This window comes from Cherax quadricarinatus, unplaced genomic scaffold, assembly GCF_038502225.1.
Source record: "Cherax quadricarinatus isolate ZL_2023a unplaced genomic scaffold, ASM3850222v1 Contig1230, whole genome shotgun sequence".
Taxonomy (NCBI): Eukaryota; Metazoa; Arthropoda; class Malacostraca; order Decapoda; family Parastacidae; genus Cherax; species Cherax quadricarinatus.
In genome coordinates, this window is record NW_027196256.1 from 44,002 (window position 1) to 66,747 (window position 22,746).

Consider the following 22,746-nt stretch of genomic DNA (forward strand, 5'->3'; position numbering starts at 1 on the left):
TAGTAATTATGATCACTTAATAATAATTTATTATACTGTCCACATAAAATTTATCTGTTACTAGCATAATTTATTTCAAATTATTCAGGAACCAAATGTTCCTAATTTTAGGTCTAGATGTGTGAGTTTGGGTTACTGAGAAGGTAGATATCGAAGGAGGAACACTATAGTGACCTAGTATTCCTAAAGTTGCACTTGTCTTCTAGGTACATTAATGGCAGTAAGTGTAATCTGGTTTTTGATGTGACCTGTTCTAGGCGACTAGAAGAAACTTGGGGCTAGTTATTGTATTTTCTAATTTCCCATTCCTTGACTTCTGAAAACCTAGAGGCCGTCTCCTGCCCCATGTGGGGGGGGGGGATACCAGGGAGGGTTGTAGGCGTGAGGCCTCATATTCAGAGAGACTGTGGCTGGTGTCAACCTGCACTACGCTACTCTGTGAAAAAACTTCCCCACAACCCTTCAGCTGCTGCCTTGCAACATTGCATAACTCCTGATGACGCACTGAGAAGTGTGAAAGTTGACACTGACCTGAGCATTACAAAAAATATATCATTGATTTTAAGTAATTTAAACAATTTTAAATTAATCTGTTACAGATGCAGCAGAATTTAGCTAAAATAAATTATATTAGTCTATGGCAGGTTAAGTGAAATATCTCAGTTTTGGTACAAAAATACTCTTGCTTTGACTTACTGAAATAAGTCTAGTTTATGGGTTTTCTTGGGGGATGACTTGATAATGTAAATTAATTAGTGCAAGTTCGGTTTATCAAGAGTGTGACTTCATCTGGAATGGATGAAATAAAGTATAGGAGAATTTTGTGTAATGCTTATTAGGAAGGTTTTAATAAGCATCCAGGAGTCATATTATATAAGTTTGTTTTGCTAAGGCTGAATGGAAGTAATTGTTTTTTTTGGCTGTAAAGTGACGTTGGAGTGTGAACACGGTAGTGTGAACACGGGAGTGTGAACATGGTAGTGTGAACACGGGAGTATGAACATGGTAGTGTGAACATGGTAGTGTGAACACGGGAGTATGAACATGCTAGTGTGAACATGGTAGTGTGAACACGGGAGTATGAACATGGTAGTGTGAACATGGTAGTGTGAACACGGGAGTGTGAACATGGTAGTGTGAACATGGTAGTGTGAACACGGGAGTATGAACATGGTAGTGTGAACATGGTAGTGTGAACACGGGAGTATGAACATGGTAGTGTGAACATTATAGTGTGAACACGGGAGTATGAACATGGTAGTGTGAACATGGTAGTGTGAACACGGGAGTGTGAACATGGTAGTGTGAACACGGGAGTGTGAACATGGTAGTATGAACATGGTAGTGTGAACACGGGAGTGTGAACATGGTAGTGTGAACATGGTAATGTAAACATGGTAGTGTGAACACGGGAGTATGAACATGGTAGTGTGAACACGGGAGTGTAAACATGGTAGTGTGAACACGGGAGTGTGAACATGGTAGTGTGAACACGGGAGTGTGAACATGGTAGTGTGAACAGGGTAGTGTGAACATAGTGTGAACACGGGAGTGTGAACATGGTAGTGTGAACACGGGAGTGTGAACATGGTAGTGTGAACACGGGAGTGTGAACATGGTAGTGTGAACACGGGAGTGTGAACATGGTAGTGTGAACACGGGAGTGTGAACACGGGAGTGTGAACATGGTAGTGTGAACATGGTAGTGTGAACACGGGAATGTGAACAAGGTAGTGTGAACACGGTAGTGTAAACACGGTAGTGTGAACACGGTAATGCGAACACGGTAGTGTGAACACGGTATTGTGAACACGGTAGTGTGAACACGGTAGTTTGAACAAGGTAGTGTGAACACGGTACTGTGAACACGGTATTGTGAACACGGTATTTTGAACACGGTAGTGTGACCATGGTAGTGTGAACACGGTAGTGTGAACAAGGTAGTGTGAACACGGTAGTGTGAACACGGTAGTGTGAACACGGTAGTGTGAACAATGTAGTGTGAACACGGTACTGTGAACACGGTAGTGTGAACACGGTAGTGTGAACAAGGAAGTGTGAACAAGGTAGTGTGAACAAGGTAGTGAGAACACGGTAGTATGAACACGGTAGTGTGAACACGGTAGTGTGAACACGGTAGTGTGAACATGGTAGTGTGAACACGGTAGTGTGAACACGGTAGTGTGGACATGGTAGTGTGAACACGGTAGTGTGAACATGGTAGTGTGAACACGGTAGTGAGAACACGGTAGTGTGAACACGGTTTTGTGAACATGGTAGTGTGAACACGGTAGTGTGAACATGGTAGTGTGAACATGGTAGTGTGAACACGGTGGTGCGTGCACAGTAGTGTGAACACGGTAGTGTGAAGACGGTAGTGTGAAGACGGTAGTGTGAACACGGTAGTGTGAACACGATAGTGTGAAGACGGTAGTGTGAAGACGGTAGTGTGAACATGGTAGTGTGAACACGGTAGTGTGAACACGGTAGTGTGAACACGGTAGTGTGAACACGGTAGTGTGAACACGGTATTGTGAATATGGTAGTGTGAACACGGTAGTGTGAACATGGTAGTGTGAACATGGTAGTGTGAACACGGTAGTGTGAACACGGTAGTGTGAAGACGGTAGTGTGAACATGGTAGTGTGAACACGGTAGTGTGAACATGGTAGTTTGAACACGGTAGTGTGAACATGGTTGTGTGAACACGGTAGTGTGAGCACGGTAGTGTGAACACGGTAGTGTGAACACGGTAGTGTGAACATGGTAGTGTGAACATGGTAGTGTGAACACGGTAGTGCGAGCACGGTAGTGTGAACAAGGTAGTGTGAACACAGTAGTGTGAACACGGTAGTGTGAACACGGTAGTGTGAACATGGTAGTGTGAACACGGTAGTGTGGACATGGTAGTGTGAACACGGTAGTGTGAACATGGTAGTGTGAACACGGTAGTGTGAACACTGTAGTGTGAATACGGTAGTGTGAAAACGGTAGTGTGAACATGGTAGTGTGAACATGGTAGTGTGAACACAGTAGTGTTAACACGGTAGTGTGAACACGGTAGTGTAAACACGGTAGTGTGAACACGGCAGTGTGAACATGGTAATGTGAACATTGTAGTGTGAGCATGGTAGTGTGAACACGGTAGTGTGAACATGGTAGTGTGAACATGGTAGTGTGAACATGGTAGTGTGAACACGGTAGTGTGAACATGGTAGTGTGAACACGGGAGTGTGAACACGGTAGTATGAACATGGTAGTGTGAACACGGGAGTGTGAACATGGTAGTGTGAACATGGTAGTGTGAACACGGGAGTATGAACATGGTAGTGTGAACATGGTAGTGTGAACACGGGAGTATGAACATGGTAGTGTGAACATTATAGTGTGAACACGGGAGTATGAACATGGTAGTGTGAACATGGTAGTGTGAACACGGGAGTGTGAACATGGTAGTGTGAACACGGGAGTGTGAACATGGTAGTATGAACATGGTAGTGTGAACACGGGAGTGTGAACATGGTAGTGTGAACATGGTAATGTAAACATGGTAGTGTGAACACGGGAGTATGAACATGGTAGTGTGAACACGGGAGTGTAAACATGGTAGTGTGAACACGGGAGTGTGAACATGGTAGTGTGAACACGGGAGTGTGAACATGGTAGTGTGAACATGGTAGTGTGAACATGGTAGTGTGAACACGGGAGTGTGAACATGGTAGTGTGAACACGGGAGTGTGAACATGGTAGTGTGAACACGGGAGTGTGAACATGGTAGTGTGAACACGGGAGTGTGAACATGGTAGTGTGAACACGGGAGTGTGAACACGGGAGTGTGAACATGGTAGTGTGAACATGGTAGTGTGAACACGGGAATGTGAACAAGGTAGTGTGAACACGGTAGTGTAAACACGGTAGTGTGAACACGGTAATGCGAACACGGTAGTGTGAACACGGTATTGTGAACACGGTAGTGTGAACACGGTAGTTTGAACAAGGTAGTGTGAACACGGTACTGTGAACACGGTATTGTGAACACGGTATTTTGAACACGGTAGTGTGAACATGGTAGTGTGAACACGGTAGTGTGAACAAGGTAGTGTGAACACGGTAGTGTGAACACGGTAGTGTGAACACGGTAGTGTGAACAATGTAGTGTGAACACGGTAGTGTGAACACGGTAGTGTGAACACGGTAGTGTGAACAAGGAAGTGTGAACAAGGTAGTGTGAACAAGGTAGTGAGAACACGGTAGTATGAACACGGTAGTGTGAACACGGTAGTGTGAACACGGTAGTGTGAACATGGTAGTGTGAACACGGTAGTGTGAATACGGTAGTGTGAACATGGTAGTGTGAACACGGTAGTGTGAACATGGTAGTGTGAACACGGTAGTGTGAACACGGTAGTGTGAACACGGTTTTGTGAACATGGTAGTGTGAACACGGTAGTGTGAACATGGTAGTGTGAACATGGTAGTGTGAACAGGGTAGTGCGTGCACAGTAGTGTGAACACGGTAGTGTGAAGACGGTAGTGTGAAGACGGTAGTGTGAACACGGTAGTGTGAACACGATAGTGTGAAGACGGTAGTGTGAAGACGGTAGTGTGAACATGGTAGTGTGAACACGGTAGTGTGAACACGGTAGTGTGAACACGGTAGTGTGAACACGGTAGTGTGAACACGGTATTGTGAATATGGTAGTGTGAACACGGTAGTGTGAACATGGTAGTGTGAACATGGTAGTGTGAACACGGTAGTGTGAACACGGTAGTGTGAACACGGTAGTGTGAACATGGTAGTGTGAACACGGTAGTGTGAACATGGTAGTTTGAACACGGTAGTGTGAACATGGTTGTGTGAACACGGTAGTGTGAGCACGGTAGTGTGAACACGGTAGTGTGAACACGGTAGTGTGAACATGGTAGTGTGAACATGGTAGTGTGAACACGGTAGTGCGAGCACGGTAGTGTGAACAAGGTAGTGTGAACACAGTAGTGTGAACACGGTAGTGTGAACACGGTAGTGTGAACATGGTAGTGTGAACACGGTAGTGTGGACATGGTAGTGTGAACACGGTAGTGTGAACATGGTAGTGTGAACACGGTAGTGTGAACACTGTAGTGTGAATACGGTAGTGTGAAAACGGTAGTGTGAACATGGTAGTGTGAACATGGTAGTGTGAACACGGTAGTGTTAACACGGTAGTGTGAACACGGTAGTGTAAACACGGTAGTGTGAACACGGCAGTGTGAACATGGTAATGTGAACATTGTAGTGTGAGCATGGTAGTGTGAACACGGTAGTGTGAACATGGTAGTGTGAACATGGTAGTGTGAACATGGTAGTGTGAACACGGTAGTGTGAACACGGTAGTGTGAACAGGGTAGTGTGAACAGGGTAGTGTGAACACGGTAGTGTGAACACGGTAGTGTGAACACGGTAGTGTGAACATGGTAGTGTGAACATGGTAGTGTGAACATGTTAGTGTGAACACGGTAGTGTGAACATGGTAGTGTGAACATGATAGTGTGAACGTGGTAGTGTGAACGTGGTAGTGTGAACGTGGTAGTGTGAACGTGGTAGTGTGAACATGGAAGTGTGAACATGGTAGTGTGAACATGGTAGTGCGAACACGGTAGTGTGAACATGGTAGTGTGAACATGGAAGTGTGAACACGGTAGTGTGAACACGGTAGTGTGAACATTGAAGTGTGAACATGGTAGTGTGAACATGGTAGTGTGAACACGATACTGTGAACATGTAGTGTGAACATGGTAGTGTGAACATGGTAGTGTGAACACGGTAGTGTGAACATGGTAGTGTGAACATGGTAGTGTGAACATGGCAGTGTGAACACGGTAGTGTGAACACGGTAGTGTGAACACGGTAGTGTGAACACGGTAGTGTGAACATGGTAGTGTGAACATGGTAGTGTGAACATGGTAGCGTGAATATGGTAGTGTGAACACAGTAGTGTGAACATGGTAGTGTGAACATGGTAGTGTGAACACGGTAGTGTGAACATGGTAGTGTGAACACGGTAGTGTGAACATGGTAGTGTGAACACGGTAGGGTGAACATGGTAGTGTGAACACGGTAGTGTGAACACTGTAGCGTGAATACGGTAGTGTGAACACGGTAGGGTGAACATGGTAGTGTGAACACGGTAGTGTTAGCACGGTAGTGTGAACACGGTAGTGTGAACACAGTAGTGTGAACACGGCACTGTGAACATGGTAATGTGAACATGGTAGTGTGAACATGGTAGTGTGAACACGGTAGTGTGAACATGGTAGTGTGAACATGGTAGTGTGAACATGGTAGTGTGAACACGGTAGTGTGAACACGGTAGTGTGAACAGGGTAGTGTGAACACGGTAGTGTGAACACGGTAGTGTGAACACGGTAGTGTGAACACTGTAGTGTGAACACGGAAGTGTGAACATGGTAGTGTGAACATGGTAGTGTGAACATGGTAGTGTGAACACGGTAGTGTGAACATGGTAGTGTGAACATGGTAGTGTGAACGTGGTAGTGTGAACGTGGTAGTGTGAACGTGGTACTGTGAACGTGGTAGTGTGAACATGGAAGTGTGAACATGGTAGTGTGAACATGGTAGTGTGAACACGGTAATGTGAACATGGTAGTGTGAACATGGAAGTGTGAACACGGTAGTGTGAACACGGTAGTGTGAACATTGAAGTGTGAACATGGTAGTGTGAACATGGTAGTGTGAACACGATACTGTGAACATGGTAGTGTGAACACGGTAGTGTGAACATGGTAGTGGGAACATGGTTGTGTGAACATGGTAGTGTGAACACGGTAGTGTGAACACGGTAGTGTGAACACGGTAGTGTGAACACGGTAGTGTGAACATGGTAGTGTGAACATGGTAGTGTGAACATGGTAGCGTGAACACGGTAGTGTGAACATGGTAATGTAAACACTGTAGTGTGAACACGGTAGTTTGAACATGGTAGTGTGAACATGGTAGTGTGAACATGGTAGTGTGAACATGGTACTGTGAACATGGTACTGTGAACACGGTAGTGTGAACACGGTAGTGTGAAAACGGTTGTGTGAACATGGTAGTGTGAATATGGTAGTGCGAACACGGTAGTGTGAACACGGTAGTGTGAACACGGTAGTGTGAACACGGTAGTGTGAACATGGTAGTGTGAACATGGTAGTGTGAACATGGTAGTGTGAACACGGTAGTGTGAACATGGTAGTGTGAACATGGTAGTGTGAACGTGGTAGTGTGAACGTGGTAGTGTGAACGTGGTAGTGTGAACGTGGTAGTGTGAACATGGAAGTATGAACATGGTAGTGTGAACATGGTAGTGTGAACACGGTAGTGTGAACATGGTAGTGTGAACATGGAAGTGTGAACACGGTAGTGTGAACACGGTAGTGTGAACATTAAAGTGTGAACATGGTAGTGTGAACATGGTAGTGTGAACACGATACTGTGAACATGGTAGTGTGAACACGGTAGTGTGAACATGGTAGTGGGAACATGGTTGTGTGAACATGGTAGTGTGAACACAGTAGTGTGAACACGGTAGTGTGAACACGGTAGTGTGAACACGGTAGTGTGAACCTGGTAGTGTGAACATGGTAGTGTGAACATGGTAGCGTGAACACGGTAGTGTGAACATGGTAATGTGAACACTGTAGTGTGAATACGGTAGTTTGAACATGGTAGTGTGAACATGGTAGTGTGAACATGGTAGTGTGAACATGGTACTGTGAACATGGTACTGTGAACACGGTAGTGTGAACACGGTAGTGTGAAAACGGTTGTGTGAACATGGTAGTGTGAACATGGTAGTGCGAACACGGTAGTGTGAACACGGTAGTGTGAACACGGTAGTGTGAACACGGTAGTGTGAACAGGGTAGTGCGAACACGGTAGTGTGAACACGGTAGTGTGAACACGGTAGTGTGAACACTGTCGTGTGAACACGGTAGTGTGAACATGGTAGTGTGAACATGGTAGTGTGAACATGGTAGTGTGAACACGGTAGTGTGAACATGGTATTGTGAACATGGTAGTGTGAACGTGGTAGTGTGAACGTGGTAGTGTGAACGCGGTAGTGTGAACGTGGTAGTGTGAACATGGAAGTGTGAACATGGTAGTGTGAACATGGTAGTGTGAACACGGTAGTGTGAACATGGTAGTGTGAACATGGAAGTGTGAACACGGTAGTGTGAACACGGTAGTGTGAACATTGAAGTGTGAACATGGTAGTGTGAACATGGTAGTGTGAACACGATACTGTGAACATGGTAGTGTGAACACGGTAGAGTGAACATGGTAGTGGGAACATGGTTGTGTGAACATGGTAGTGTGAACACGGTAGTGTGAACACGGTAGTGTGAACACGGTAGTGTGAACACGGTAGTGTGAACATGGTAGTGTGAACATGGTAGTGTGAACATGGTAGCGTGAACACGGTAGTGTGAACATGGTAATGTAAACACTGTAGTGTGAACACGGTAGTTTGAACATGGTAGTGTGAACATGGTAGTGTGAACATGGTAGTGTGAACATGGTACTGTGAACATGGTACTGTGAACACGGTAGTGTGAACACGGTAGTGTGAAAACGGTTGTGTGAACATGGTAGTGTGAACATGGTAGTGCGAACACGGTAGTGTGAACACGGTAGTGTGAACACGGTAGTGTGAACACGGTAGTGTGAACATGGTAGTGTGAACATGGTAGTGTGAACATGGTTTTGTGAACACGGTAGTGTGAACATGGTAGTGTGAACATGGTAGTGTGAACGTGGTAGTGTGAACGTGGTAGTGTGAACGTGGTAGTGTGAACGTGGTAGTGTGAACATGGAAGTATGAACATGGTAGTGTGAACATGGTAGTGTGAACACGGTAGTGTGAACATGGTAGTGTGAACATGGAAGTGTGAACACGGTAGTGTGAACACGGTAGTGTTAACATTGAAGTGTGAACATGGTAGTGTGAACATGGTAGTGTGAACACGATACTGTGAACATGGTAGTGTGAACACGGTAGTGTGAACATGGTAGTGGGAACATGGTTGTGTGAACATGGTAGTGTGAACACGGTAGTGTGAACACGGTAGTGTGAACACGGTAGTGTGAACACGGTAGTGTGAACCTGGTAGTGTGAACATGGTAGTGTGAACATGGTAGCGTGAACACGGTAGTGTGAACATGGTAATGTGAACACTGTAGTGTGAATACGGTAGTTTGAACATGGTAGTGTGAACATGGTAGTGTGAACATGGTAGTGTGAACATGGTACTGTGAACATGGTACTGTGAACACGGTAGTGTGAACACGGTAGTGTGAAAACGGTTGTGTGAACATGGTAGTGTGAACATGGTAGTGCGAACACGGTAGTGTGAACACGGTAGTGTGAACACGGTAGTGTGAACACGGTAGTGTTAACATGGTAGTGTGAACATGGTAGTGTGAACATGGTAGTGTGAAGACGGTAGTGTGAACACGGTAGTTTGAGCATGGTAGTGTGAACACGGTAGTTTGAGCATGGTAGTGTGAACACGGTAGTGTGAACGTGATATTGTGAACACGGCAGTGTGAACATGGTAGTGTGAACATGGTAGTGTGAACAAGGTAGTGTGAACATGGTAGTGTGAACATGGTAGTGTGAACATGGTAGTGTGAACATGGTAGTGTGAACACGGTAGTGTGAACATGGTAGTGTGAACATGGTAGTGTGAGCATGGTAGTGTGAACATGGTAGTGTGAACACGGTAGTGTGAACATGGTAGTGTGAACATGGTAGTGTGAACATGGTAGTGTGAACATGGTAGTGTGAACACGGAAGTGTGAACATGGTAGTGTGAACATGGTAGTGTGAACACGGTAGTGTGAACATGGTAGTGTGAACATGGTAGTGTGAACATGGTAGTGTGAACATGGTAGTGTGAACATGGTAGAGTGAACATGATAGTGTGAACATGGTAGTGTGAACATGGTAGTGTGAAGATGATAGTGTGAACATGGTAGTGTGAACATGATAGTGTGAAGATGATAGTGTGAACATGGTAGTGTGAACATTTTAGTGTGAACATGGTAGTGTGAACATGGTAGTTTGAACATGATAGTGTGAACATGGTAGTGTGAACATGGTAGTGTGAACATGATAGTGTGAACATGGTAGTGTGAACATGGTAGTGTGAACATGATAGTGTGAACATGGTAGTGTGAACATGGTAGTGTGAACCTGGTAGTGTGAACATGGTAGTGTGAACATGATAGTGTGAACATGGTAGTGTGAACATGGTAGTGTGAACATGATAGTGTGAACATGGTAGTGTGAACATGGTAGTGTGAACATGATAGTGGGAACATGGTAGTGTGAACCTGGTAGTGTGAACATGGTAGTGTGAACATGATAGTGTGAACATGATAGTGTGAACATGGTAGTGTGAACATGGTAGTGTGAACCTGGTAGTGTGAACATGGTAGAGTGAACATGGTAGTGTGAACATGGTAGAGTGAACATGATAGTGTGAGCATGGTAGTGTGAACATGGTAGTATGAACATGGTTGTGTGAACATGATAGTGTGAAGATGATAGTGTGAACATGGTAGTGTGAACATGGTAGTGTGAACATGGTAGTGTGAACATGGTAGTGTGAACATGATAGTGTGAACATGGTAGTGTGAACATGGTAGTGTGAACATGATAGTGTGAACATGGTAGTGTGAACATGGTAGTTTGAACATGAAAGTGTGAACATGGTAGTGTGAACATGGTAGTGTGAACCTGGTAGTGTGAACATGGTAGTGTGAACATGATAGTGTGAACATGGTAGTGTGAACATGGTAGTGTGAACATGATAGTGTGAACATGGTAGTGTGAACATGGTAGTGTGAACATGATAGTGGGAACATGGTAGTGTGAACATGATAGTGGGAACATGGTAGTGTGAACATTGGTAGTGCGAACATGGTAGTGTGAACATTGTAGTGTGAACATGATAGTGTGAACATGATTGTGTGAACATGGTAGTGTGAACATGGTAGTGTGAACCTGGTAGTGTGAACATGGTAGTGTGAACGTGGTAGTGTGAACATGGTAGTGTGAACATGGTAGTGTGAACCTGGTAGTGTGAACATGGTAGTGTGAACATGATAGTGTGAACATGGTAGTGTGAACATGGTAGTGTGAACATGATAGTGTGAACATGGTAGTGTGAACATGGTAGTGTGAACATGATAGTGGGAACATGGTAGTGTGAACCTGGTAGTGTGAACATGGTAGTGTGAACATTGGTAGTGTGAACATGGTAGTGTGAACATGGTAGTGTGAACATGATAGTGTGAACATGATAGTGTGAACATGGTAGTGTGAACATGGTAGTGTGAACCTGGTAGTGTGAACATGGTAATGTGAACGTGGTAGTGTGAACATGGTAGTGTGAACATGATAGTGTGAAGATGATAGTGTGAACATGATAGTGTGAACATGGTAGTGTGAACATGGTAGTGTGAACATGGTAGTGTGAACATGATAGTGTGAACATGGTAGTGTGAACATGGTAGTGTGAACATGATAGTGTGAACATGGTAGTGTGAACATGATAGTGTGAACATGGTAGTGTGAACATGATAGTGTGAACATGGTAGTGTGAACATGGTAGTGTGAACATGGTAGTGTGAACATGGCAGTGTGAACATGGCAGTGTGAACATGGTAGTGTGAACCTGGTAGTGTGAACATGGTAGTGTGAACATGGTAGTGTGAACATGGTAGTGTGAACCTGGTAGTGTGAACATGGTAGTGTGAACCTGGTATTGTGAACATGGTAGTGTGAACATGGTAGTGTGAACACGGTAGTGTGAACACGGTAGTGTGAACATGATAGTGTGAACATGGTAGTGTGAACATGGTAGTGTGAACATGGTAGTGTGAACATAGTAGTGTGAACATGGTAGTGTGAACATGGTAGTGTGAACATGGTAGTGTGAACATGATAGTGTGAACATGGTAGTGTGAACATGGTAGTGTGAACATGGTAGTGTGAACATGGTAGTGTGAACACGGTAGTGTGAACATGGTAGTGTGAACATGGTAGTGTGAACATGGTAGTGTGAACGTGGTAGTGTGAACATGGTAGTGTGAACATGGTAGTGTGAACACGGTAGTGTGAACATGGTAGTGTGAACATGGTAGTGTGAATATGGTAGTGTGAACATGGTAGTGTGAACATGGTAGTGTGAACATGGTAGTGTGAACATGGTAGTGTGAACATGGTAGTGTGAACATGGTAGTGTGAACATGGTAGTGTGAACATATTAGTGTGAACATGGTAGTGTGAACATGGTAGTGTGAACATGGTAGTGTGAACATGGTAGTATGAACATGGTAGTGTGAACATGGTAGTGTGAACATGGTAGTGTGAACATGGTAGTGTGAACATGTTAGTGTGAACATGGTAGTGTGAACATGGTAGTGTGAACATGTTAGTGTGAACATGGTAATGTGAACATGGTAGTGTGAACATGGTAGTATGAACATGGTAGTGTGAACATGGTAGTGTGAACATGGTAGTGTGAACACGGTAGTGTGAACATGGTAGTGTGAACAAGGTATTGTGAACACGGTAGTGTGAACATGGTAGTGTGAACATGGTAGTGTGAACATGGTAGTGTGAACATGGTAGTGTGAACATGTTAGTGTGAACATGGTAGTGTGAACACGGTAGTGTGAACATGGTAGTGTGAACATGGTTACATCTATGATCACATTTTAACTTGAGTTTTGGTGGCTGGAGGTACAATACCTGAAGAATGGCTCACTATGTTACTGAAAGATGTATCATTTTAATTACTGGTGTTGATGAAATATATAAAATAATATAATATTACTGTATAGATACAATTTATATACAAGATATTAGTTAAATATAATTGTTTTACTCTTAGATCTGTATTTATATTTTTCTGAGTGTATTTATTTTTTAAAATTAGAGAATTTATGGTGGTGTGGCATACTGTCTCCACACAGATGCTTGCTGACAACAGTTGATCCAGACAAGGGAGAGAAACACTCTCAGATGGAGCCACTCAACACCCTCCGCACGTGAGTATCAACAAGACTATTAATTACGCAAGACACGGCCACGCTAGCTGGAGATTCGTCTGTAAAAACTTGCATTTGTGGTCACAGTGGTGCCTGTGCTAACTTTCCTATGGTGTAGAAATATACCTAGTTGGATGAATCTTATTGTGGCTAGCTGGTCTAGTGGCTAACGCGACGGGCTGGAGTTTTGAGACTCTATGACCGCGGGTTCAATCCCGGCCGGGGGTATGGTTTATGCAAGACTGTTTATAGCTGAAAATTTAAAAAAAAAAAATAATGTCTCATTGACACAGCTCTGTACAAATGTTTAAATTGCAGCAATTAAGAACATAAAACCCAACATTTCAACGAATACAAATGTAATAAACTCTGGTCAGTGCCACCAACGACTGACAACCTGGAAAAAAACTAATCTTATATTGCACTTTCTAAATGATACTTATATTCTTTTCAACAAATCTTCAAGTAATTTTTTAAGGAAGTCTAAACTAAAGGAATTCAAAACTTTGAATGCATCACCACTTTACTAGTTTGCATGGGGTAAAGGGAAATAATAATTAAAATATGTCGAAAATAATGGATAATAATGAATAATAACGCTGTATATAATAATTATACTACCTTCAGGACAATAAAAATTTTTGAATGGTAGGACCTGCATCAGAATTAATAAAAGGGAAGTACTAAAATCTTAAATGTTGTCAATATTAATTTGTTTACCATTAATGTATCGAGAATGTTTGGTTAAATTACAGAATAATCTCTTTAAATGTACTAATATATACATAAAAGGCACAAATTGTTTAATTCAGAGTTACATTACCAGTAAGATATCCCCGTTCCTTCCATCAACGCTGTAAGTTCTTCAACACAGTAAGCCCACCCCTTAAGTCACATTGTTTTTATGCCCTTACACTTCCCATTAGGGCGGCCCTTTAGCCCATCACAACACAACTCAACATCCAACGTTGCCAGTGCTACCAGGAGGACCGAAGCTCCCTAAAAGATTATAGTCATTTGTACCCCGAAGTGACTTTCCCACTTCTACAGCTGACTGTCTCACATGTCAAATATACCTTCCAAAACAGCTGATGTCATTTCCTCACAAATTTATATAATATTCCTTTCACCAGCTTCTATTATTAATACGAAACCGTAAGAACATAAGAAGAAATACTGTAGCAGGCCTACTGCCCATGCGAGGCAGGTTCAAGTCACCTACCGGCTTATGCCATTGACCCAACCACTTAAGGAAAGAGCTCTGCATCAGACCTACTAGTATAAGCTAGTCAGGTCCAACTCACACCCACTCATGTATTTATCTAATCTATTTTTGAAACTACACAACGTTTTAGTTAGTTATTACCAAACCAGTGCTTTCCTATATCCTTCATGAATCTGGATTTTTCCAACTTGAAACCATTGCTGCGAGTCCTGTCTTGGCTAAATATTTTTAGCACGCTATTTACATCCCCTTCATTTATTCCTGTTTTTCATTTACACCTCAATAATATCCCCCCGAAATCTACGCCTATCAAGAGAGGGCAGATTCAGGGATACATGGAATCAATTTTGTAATCCTCCTTTGAACGTTTTCCAGTGTATTTATATTCATTCTGTAATACGGTGACGAGATCTGTGCAGCATAATCTAAATGAGGCCTAACCAAAGATATACAGAGCTGAAGAAAAACCTGTGGGCTTGTGCTATTTATGTTTCTTGATATGAAGCCAAGGATTCTGTTCGCTTTATTGCGAACACTTATGCACTGTTGCCTTGGTTTCAGTAATATTAAGATCTACATTATTTAGTTTATATGTGACACTTATTTTCCAGTACAACATTTAGAATTAAGCATTTTTAAACTGCATCTGCCACTTCTCAGATCACTGCATCAGTCTGTTCAAACCTTCCTGGAGTGCTCTAATGTCCTTATTAGAATTAATTGGACGCCCTATTTTGGTGTTATCAGCAAATTTGCTTATGTCACTATTTAGTCCATCATCTATGTCGTTTATGTAAACTGCGAACACTGACCCTTGTGGAACACCGCTTATGACGTGCCCCCACTCAGATTTCTCCCCCATTTATGCAAACTTTCTGCTGCCTATTTCTCAACTATGCCTCTACCCAGGAAAAAAATTCTCCTCCTATTCCGAATGTCTTAAGTTTCCTCAACAGTCTCTGATGTGGAACTCTATCGAAAGCCTTACTGAAGTTCATATACACATTATAATATTCATTACCATGATCTACCTCCTCAAACACCTTAGTGAAAAAGTTAGTAAATTCGTAAAGCAGGAACGCCCCTTTGTAAAACCATGTTGAGATTCATTAATCAATATATGGCTTTCAAGATAGTACGAATTGCCTCGGCAGTTATTGATTCCATAAATTTTCCAACTATGGAGGTAAGGCTTATTGGTCTATAGTTCGAAACTAAGGACCTGTCACCTGCCTTGTAAATAGGCATTACATTTACCATTTTCCAATTGTTTGGCACTATTCCAGTCTGTAGTGATATATTGAAAAGATTAACCGATGGTTTGCTAAGTTCCACTTTACATTCATTTAAAACCCTTGCAAACAGTTCATCAGGACCTGGGGATTTATTAGGTTTTAATCTCTCTATTTGTCTGAGGACCATGTCACTAGTTACCGCAATCGTGCATAGTTTATTATCGTCCTGTTTACATAATTCATTTCTGGAATTTCGATAGTATCTTCCTGAGAGGAAGTAAGTGTTGAGAAATTTCACACATTTCCTTATCACTGCCAGTGATCCGACCTGAATTACTTTTAAGTGGGCCTATCTTGTCCCTAATCTTACTTTTTTATACCTGAAAGAACCGTTTTGGGTTAGTCTTCGAATCCTTTGCAACTTTAGCCTCATAATCTCTTATTGCTTTTATTCCCTTTTTGATTTCTCTATTTAACTGAATATGTTGATTTCTTAATTGCCTATCCCCTCTCTTTTTGATCTATTGTTTTTCAATTTCGGATCATTTTTGTTAGATCTAATTTAATTACTCGGCATATGAGTTGTCTGGGCAGCCAGAACTATGCTCTGAAGAACGTCATATTGGTAACCATCACCACCTACCTGACCATACTCAGGTCATTCCAATTCAGCCCATCTAGGTAATTTCTCAGTCCCATGAAATTGGCCAAGTGGAAGTCTGGGACAGAGACTTGATTGCAGTTATTTGGGTAATTCCTTGACATATAGAAACCAAGTGATTTGTGATCACTTTCTCAAAGCTCATCATTAACCTCAAGAGTATTAATTCAAGTCAAGCAGGTTCTTTCCTCTAGTTGGTTCTGTTACAAACTGCTTTAAAAAACAATCCTGAATCGTATCAAGAAAGTCACTAGACTCAAGATTTCCTGTCACATTGCTCCAATCAATTAGTCTAAAGTTAAAATCTCTCATTAACACAACATTTTCATATCCAGACGCCATATAAATTTCATGACTTAAGAAATCGTAATGACACGATTGCAAATAAACCATACCCCCGGCCGGGATTGAACCCGCGGTCATAGAGTCTCAAAACTCCAGCCCGTCGCGCTAGCCAGTAGACCAGCTAGCCACATTAAGATTCATCCAACTAGGTATATTTCTACACCATAGGAAAGTTAGCACAGGCACCTCTGTGACCACAAATGCAAGTTTTTACAGACGAATCTCCAGCTAGCGTGGCCGTGACGAACTCTAGCTCAAGTCCCTTTCCTGCCGTAAACATGACTTAAGAAATCGTAATGACACGATTGCAAATAAACCATACCCCCGGCCGGGATTGAACCCGCGGTCATAGAGTCTCAAAACTCCAGCCCGTCGCGCTAGCCACTAGACCAGCTAGCCACATTAAGATTCATCCAACTAGGTATATTTCTACACCATAGGAAAGTTAGCACAGGCACCTCTGTGACCACAAATGCAAGTTGGATGAATCTTAATGTGGCCAGCTGGTCTAGTGGCTAGCGCGACGGGCTGGAGTTTTGAGACTCTATGACCGCGGGTTCAATCCCGGCCGGGGGTATGGTTTATAAATTTCATACCATAGCAGCTTACTGCACTCCCTGTCAAAGTTTGGTAGCCAATAAATCACACCCAATTTTAGTTTTTCACGACCCCTTGAGAAGCTGTAGCCAAACAGATTCTGTGTCCTATATTTCTAATTTTGTATCTTGTCTAACATAACAATTTAAATTATCTCTGACTTATATTGCCACCCCACCACCCTTCCTGTTGACCCTATCAGTGTGGAATAATTTATAACCCTGTATGTTGCATTAAGAAGGATTTTTCTATCTTTCAGGTTGAACCAGGTCTCTGTTATAGCAATAATATCTATATTACCTGTACTTGCAAGTAATCTTAGCTTTTCTATCTTATTTCTTAGAATCCTACTACATATTAGTATAGTAAACCTTAAGAGAGCTAGTCACTCGCTGCCCTCTACTGCCTCTCTTTATTGATTAATTGCTTTGTCTTTATTAACAACTCTATTTTGAATACTGTCTTTTAAATACATCCCTGAGGTATGTTGGTAATATCTGCTGTTTTCAACCCTAGTAATGCAGCCTGATTGTTTCCCACATACACCCATTCCTCTATAATCTATTAGTTTAAAGTCCTAGACAAGTCAGCAATGGTCCTCTCAATCGAGTTAGCTAATGCAACCACTCTGGCCCCTGAGAGATGTACCGCATCCCTTATATACATATCAAATTTGTCATAAAATTTGTCCCAGTTATCAATGAATGAGATTGCAATTTCCTTGCAAAATCTGTCAAGCCAGCAATTTACACCAACTGCCTTAGGCATCCATTCGTTGCCCATTATTGCCCTATTATTTAGCAAATAATAGAGCCTACTAGACTGGAGAATACACTAGACCTCATCTTCACTAACAATGATGATCTGATAAGAAATATCACCATATCAAAAACAATATACTCAGATCACAACATAATTGAGGTTCAGTCATGTATGAGCGGAGCCCCAGACCGACATAAGGAGATTAGTCACGAGGGAGCATTCACCAAATTCAACTTCAATAACAAAAACATAAAGTGGGACCAAGTAAACCAAGTCCTAACCGATATAAGCTGGGAAGATATACTAAGCAACACAGACCCCAACTTATGCCTAGAACAGATTAACTCGGTGGCACTCGATGTATGCACAAGGCTTATTCCTCTAAGAAAAAGGAGGAGTAGATGTAAAACAGAAAGAGACAGGCCCTCCCTTTACAGGCGACGGAAAAGAATAACAGAGCGGCTAAAAGAGGTCAATATATCTGAAATGCGTAGGGAGACACTGGTCAGAGAAATAGCAAGCATCGAACTTAAGCTAAAAGAATCCTTTAGGAGTCAGGAATCGCGGGAAGAACTAAAAGCCATAAATGAAATCGAAAGAAACCCAAAGTATTTCTTCTCCTATGCCAAATCAAAATCGAGAACAACGTCCAGTATTGGGCCCCTACTTAAACAAGATGGGTCCTACACAGATGACAACAAGGAAATGAGTGAGCTACTCAAGTCCCAATATGACTCAGTTTTTAGCAAGCCGCTAACCAGACTGAGAGTCGAAGATCAAAATGAATTTTTTATGAGAGAGCCACAAAATTTGATTAACACAAGCCTATCCGATGTTATCCTGACGCCAAATGACTTCGAACAGGCGATAAATGACATGCCCATGCACTCTGCCCCAGGGCCAGACTCATGGAACTCTGTATTCATCAAGAACTGCAAGAAGCCCCTATCACGAGCCTTTTCCATCCTATGGAGAGGGAGCATGGACACGGGGGTCGTCCCACAGTTACTAAAAACAACAGACATAGCCCCACTCCACAAAGGGGGCAGTAAAGCAACAGCAAAGAACTACAGACCAATAGCACTAACATCCCATATCATAAAAATCTTTGAAAGGGTCCTAAGAAGCAAGATCACCACGCATCTAGAAACCCATCAGTTACACAACCCAGGGCAACATGGGTTTAGAACAGGTCGCTCCTGTCTGTCTCAACTATTGGACCACTACGACAAGGTCCTAAATGCACTAGAAGACAAAAAGAATGCAGATGTAATATATACAGACTTTGCAAAAGCCTTCGACAAGTGTGACCATGGCGTAATAGCGCACAAAATGCGTGCTAAAGGAATAACAGGAAAAGTCGGTCGATGGATCTATAATTTCCTCACTAACAGAACACAGAGAGTAGTCGTCAACAGAGTAAAGTCCGAGGCAGCTACGGTGAAAAGCTCTGTTCCACAAGGCACAGTACTCGCTCCCATCTTGTTCCTCATCCTTATATCCGACATAGACAAGGATGTCAGCCACAGCACCGTGTCTTCCTTTGCAGATGACACCCGAATCTGCATGACAGTGTCTTCCATTGCAGACACTGCAAAGCTCCAGGCAGACATCAACCAAATCTTTCAGTGGGCTGCAGAAAACAATATGAAGTTCAACGATGAGAAATTTCAATTACTCAGATATGGTAAACATGAGGAAATTAAATCTTCATCAGAGTACAAAACAAATTCTGGCCACAAAATAGAGCGAAACACCAACGTCAAAGACCTGGGAGTGATCATGTCGGAGGATCTCACCTTCAAGGACCATAACATTGTATCAATCGCATCTGCTAGAAAAATGACAGGATGGATAATGAGAACCTTCAAAACTAGGGAGGCCAAGCCCATGATGACACTCTTCAGGTCACTTGTTCTATCTAGGCTGGAATATTGCTGCACACTAACAGCACCTTTCAAGGCAGGTGAAATTGCGGACCTAGAAAATGTACAGAGAACTTTCACGGCGCGCATAACGGAGATAAAACACCTCAATTATTGGGAGCGCTTGAGGTTCCTAAACCTGTATTCCCTGGAACGCAGGAGGGAGAGATACATGATTATATACACCTGGAAAATCCTAGAGGGACTAGTACCGAACTTGCACACGAAAATCACCCACTACGAAAGCAAAAGACTTGGCAGACGATGCACCATCCCCCCAATGAAAAGCAGGGGTGTCACTAGCACGTTAAGAGACCATACAATAAGTGTCAGGGGCCCGAGACTGTTCAACTGCCTCCCAGCACACATAAGGGGGATTACCAACAGACCCCTGGCAGTCTTCAAGCTGGCACTGGACAAGCACCTAAAGTCAGTTCCGGATCAGCCGGGCTGTGGCTCGTATGTTGGTTTGCGTGCAGCCAGCAGCAACAGCCTGGTTGATCAGGCTCTGATCCACCAGGAGGCCTGGTCTCAGACCGGGCCGCGGGGGCGTTGACCCCCGGAACTCTCTCCAGGTAAACTCCAGGTAAACTCCAGGCAAGATGCTGCGTAGGTTTGGGACCTTTCTCTTAGACAAAATTACATCTATGACTGATTTGTATTTATTCATCAGCTCCTGTCTCCTGCCCTTCTTGATATCATTTCTACAATCCCTAAGACAGAAAACGGGCTTGTTCCCATTACCTGACCTAATATTATCAACCTAATGACTATGTCATCAACACTAGCTCCTGGGAAGCACACTCTCTCCTTCCTATCTCTGTTATAGAAAACACAGTCTATACATGTTACTTATGACTCACCCACAACCAGAATGCTTTTACTTTGACTAGAAGGTTATTTAGTGGTACCTTGACTAGCAGGGTAGTTAGTGGTACCTTGACTAGCAGGGTAGTTAGTGGTACCTTGAATAGCAGGGTAGTTAGTGGTACCTTGACTAGCAGGGACTTAGTGGTACCTTGACTAGCAGGGTAGTTAGTGGTACCTTGAATAGCAGGGTATTTAGTGGTATCTTGACTAGCAGGGTAGTTAGTGGCACCTTGACTAGCAGGGTACTTGGTACCTTGACTAGCAGGGTAGTTAGTGGTACCTTGACTAGCAGGGGAGTTAGTGGTACCTTGACTAGCAGGGTATTTAGTGGTACCTTGAATAGCAGGGTAGTTAGTGCTACCTTGACTAGCAGGGTACTTAGTGGTACCTTGATTGGCAGGGTAGTTAGTGGTACCTTGACTAGCAGGGTAGTTAGTGGTACCTTGACTAGCAGGGTAGTAGTGTTTGTCTAGCAGGGTAGTTAGTGGTACCTTGACTAGCAGGGGAGTTAGTGGTACCTTGACTAGCAGGGTAGTGGTAACTTGGCTAGCAGAGGAGTTAGTGGTACCTTGACTAGCAGGGTAGTTAGTGGTACCTTGACTACCAGGGTAGTTAGTGGTACCTTGACTAGCAGGGTAGTGATACCTTGACTAGCAGGGTAGTTAGCAACCATGAATAGCAGGGTAGTTAGTGGTACCTTGACTAGCAGGGTAGTTAGTGGTACCTTGACTAGCAGGGTAGTTAGTGGTACCTTGACTAGCAGGGGAGTTAGGGGTACCTTGACTAGCAGGGGCGTTAGTGATACCTTGAATAGCAGGGTAGTTAGTGGTACCTTGACTAGCAGGGTACTTAGTGGTACGTTGACTAGCAGGGTAGTTAGTGGTACGTTGACTAGCACGGTAGTTAGTGGTATCTTGACTAGCAGGGTAGTAGTGCTTGACTAGCAGGGTAGTTAGTGGTACCTTGACTAGCAGGGGAGTTAGTGGTACCTTGACTAGCAGGGTAGTGGTAACTTGGCTAGCAGAGGAGTTAGTGGTACCTTGATTAGCAAGGTAGTTAGTGGTACCTTGACTACCAGGGTAGTTAGTGGTACCTTGACTAGCAGGGTAGTTAGTGATACCTTGACTAGCAGGGTAGTTAGTAAGCATGACTAGCAGGGTAGTTAGTGGTACCTTGACTAGCAGGGTAGTTAGTGGTACCTTGACTAGCAGCGTAGTTAGTGGTACCTTGACTAGCAGGGGAGTAGTGGTACCATGACTAGCAGGGTAGTGATACCTTGACTAGCAGGGGAGTTAGTGGTACCTTGACTAGCAGGGTAGTTAGTGGTACCTTGACTAGCAGCGCAGTTAGAGATACCTTGACTAGCAGGGTAGATAGTGTTACCTTGACTAGCAGGGTAGTTAGTGGTACCTTGACTAGCAGGGTAGTTAGTGATACCTTGACTAGCAGGGTAGCTAGTGCTACCTTGACTAGCAGGGTAGTTAGTGGTACCTTAACTAGCAGGGTGGTTCGTGGTACCTTGACTAGCAGGGTAGTTAGTGGTACCTTGAATAGCAGGGAAGTTAGTGGTACCTTGACTAGCAGGGTAGTCAGTGGTACCTTGACTAGCAGGGTAGTGATACCTTGACTAGCAGGGTAGTTAGTAACCATGAATAGCAGGGTAGTTAGTGGTACCTTGACTAGCAGGGGAGTTAGGGGTACCTTGACTAGCAGGGGCGTTAGTGATACCTTGAATAGCAGGGTAGTTAGTGGTACCTTGACTAGCAGGGTACTTAGTGGTACGTTGACTAGCAGGGTAGTTAGTGGTACCTTGACTAGCACGGTAGTTAGTGGTACCTTGACTAGCAGGGTAGTAGTGCTTGACTAGCAGGGTAGTTAGTGGTACCTTGACTAGCAGGGGAGTTAGTGGTACCTTGACTAGCAGGGTAGTGGTAACTTGGCTAGCAGAGGAGTTAGTGGTACCTTGATTAGCAAGGTAGTTAGTGGTACCTTGACTACCAGGGTAGTTAGTGGTACCTTGACTA

General features: G+C 43.3%; 1 protein-coding gene across 1 annotated transcript in view; it reads left to right on the plus strand.

Moving 5' to 3' along the window:
* Window positions 1–22,746, plus strand: part of LOC128692291 (mitochondrial amidoxime reducing component 2) — a gene marked incomplete at its 5' end in the record, with an annotated part of 89,128 nt that overhangs the window by 37,633 nt on the left and 28,749 nt on the right. The window contains 1 exon segment of the mRNA XM_070080909.1: window positions 13,028–13,102. Coding sequence (XP_069937010.1) covers window positions 13,028–13,102 — 75 coding nt within the window.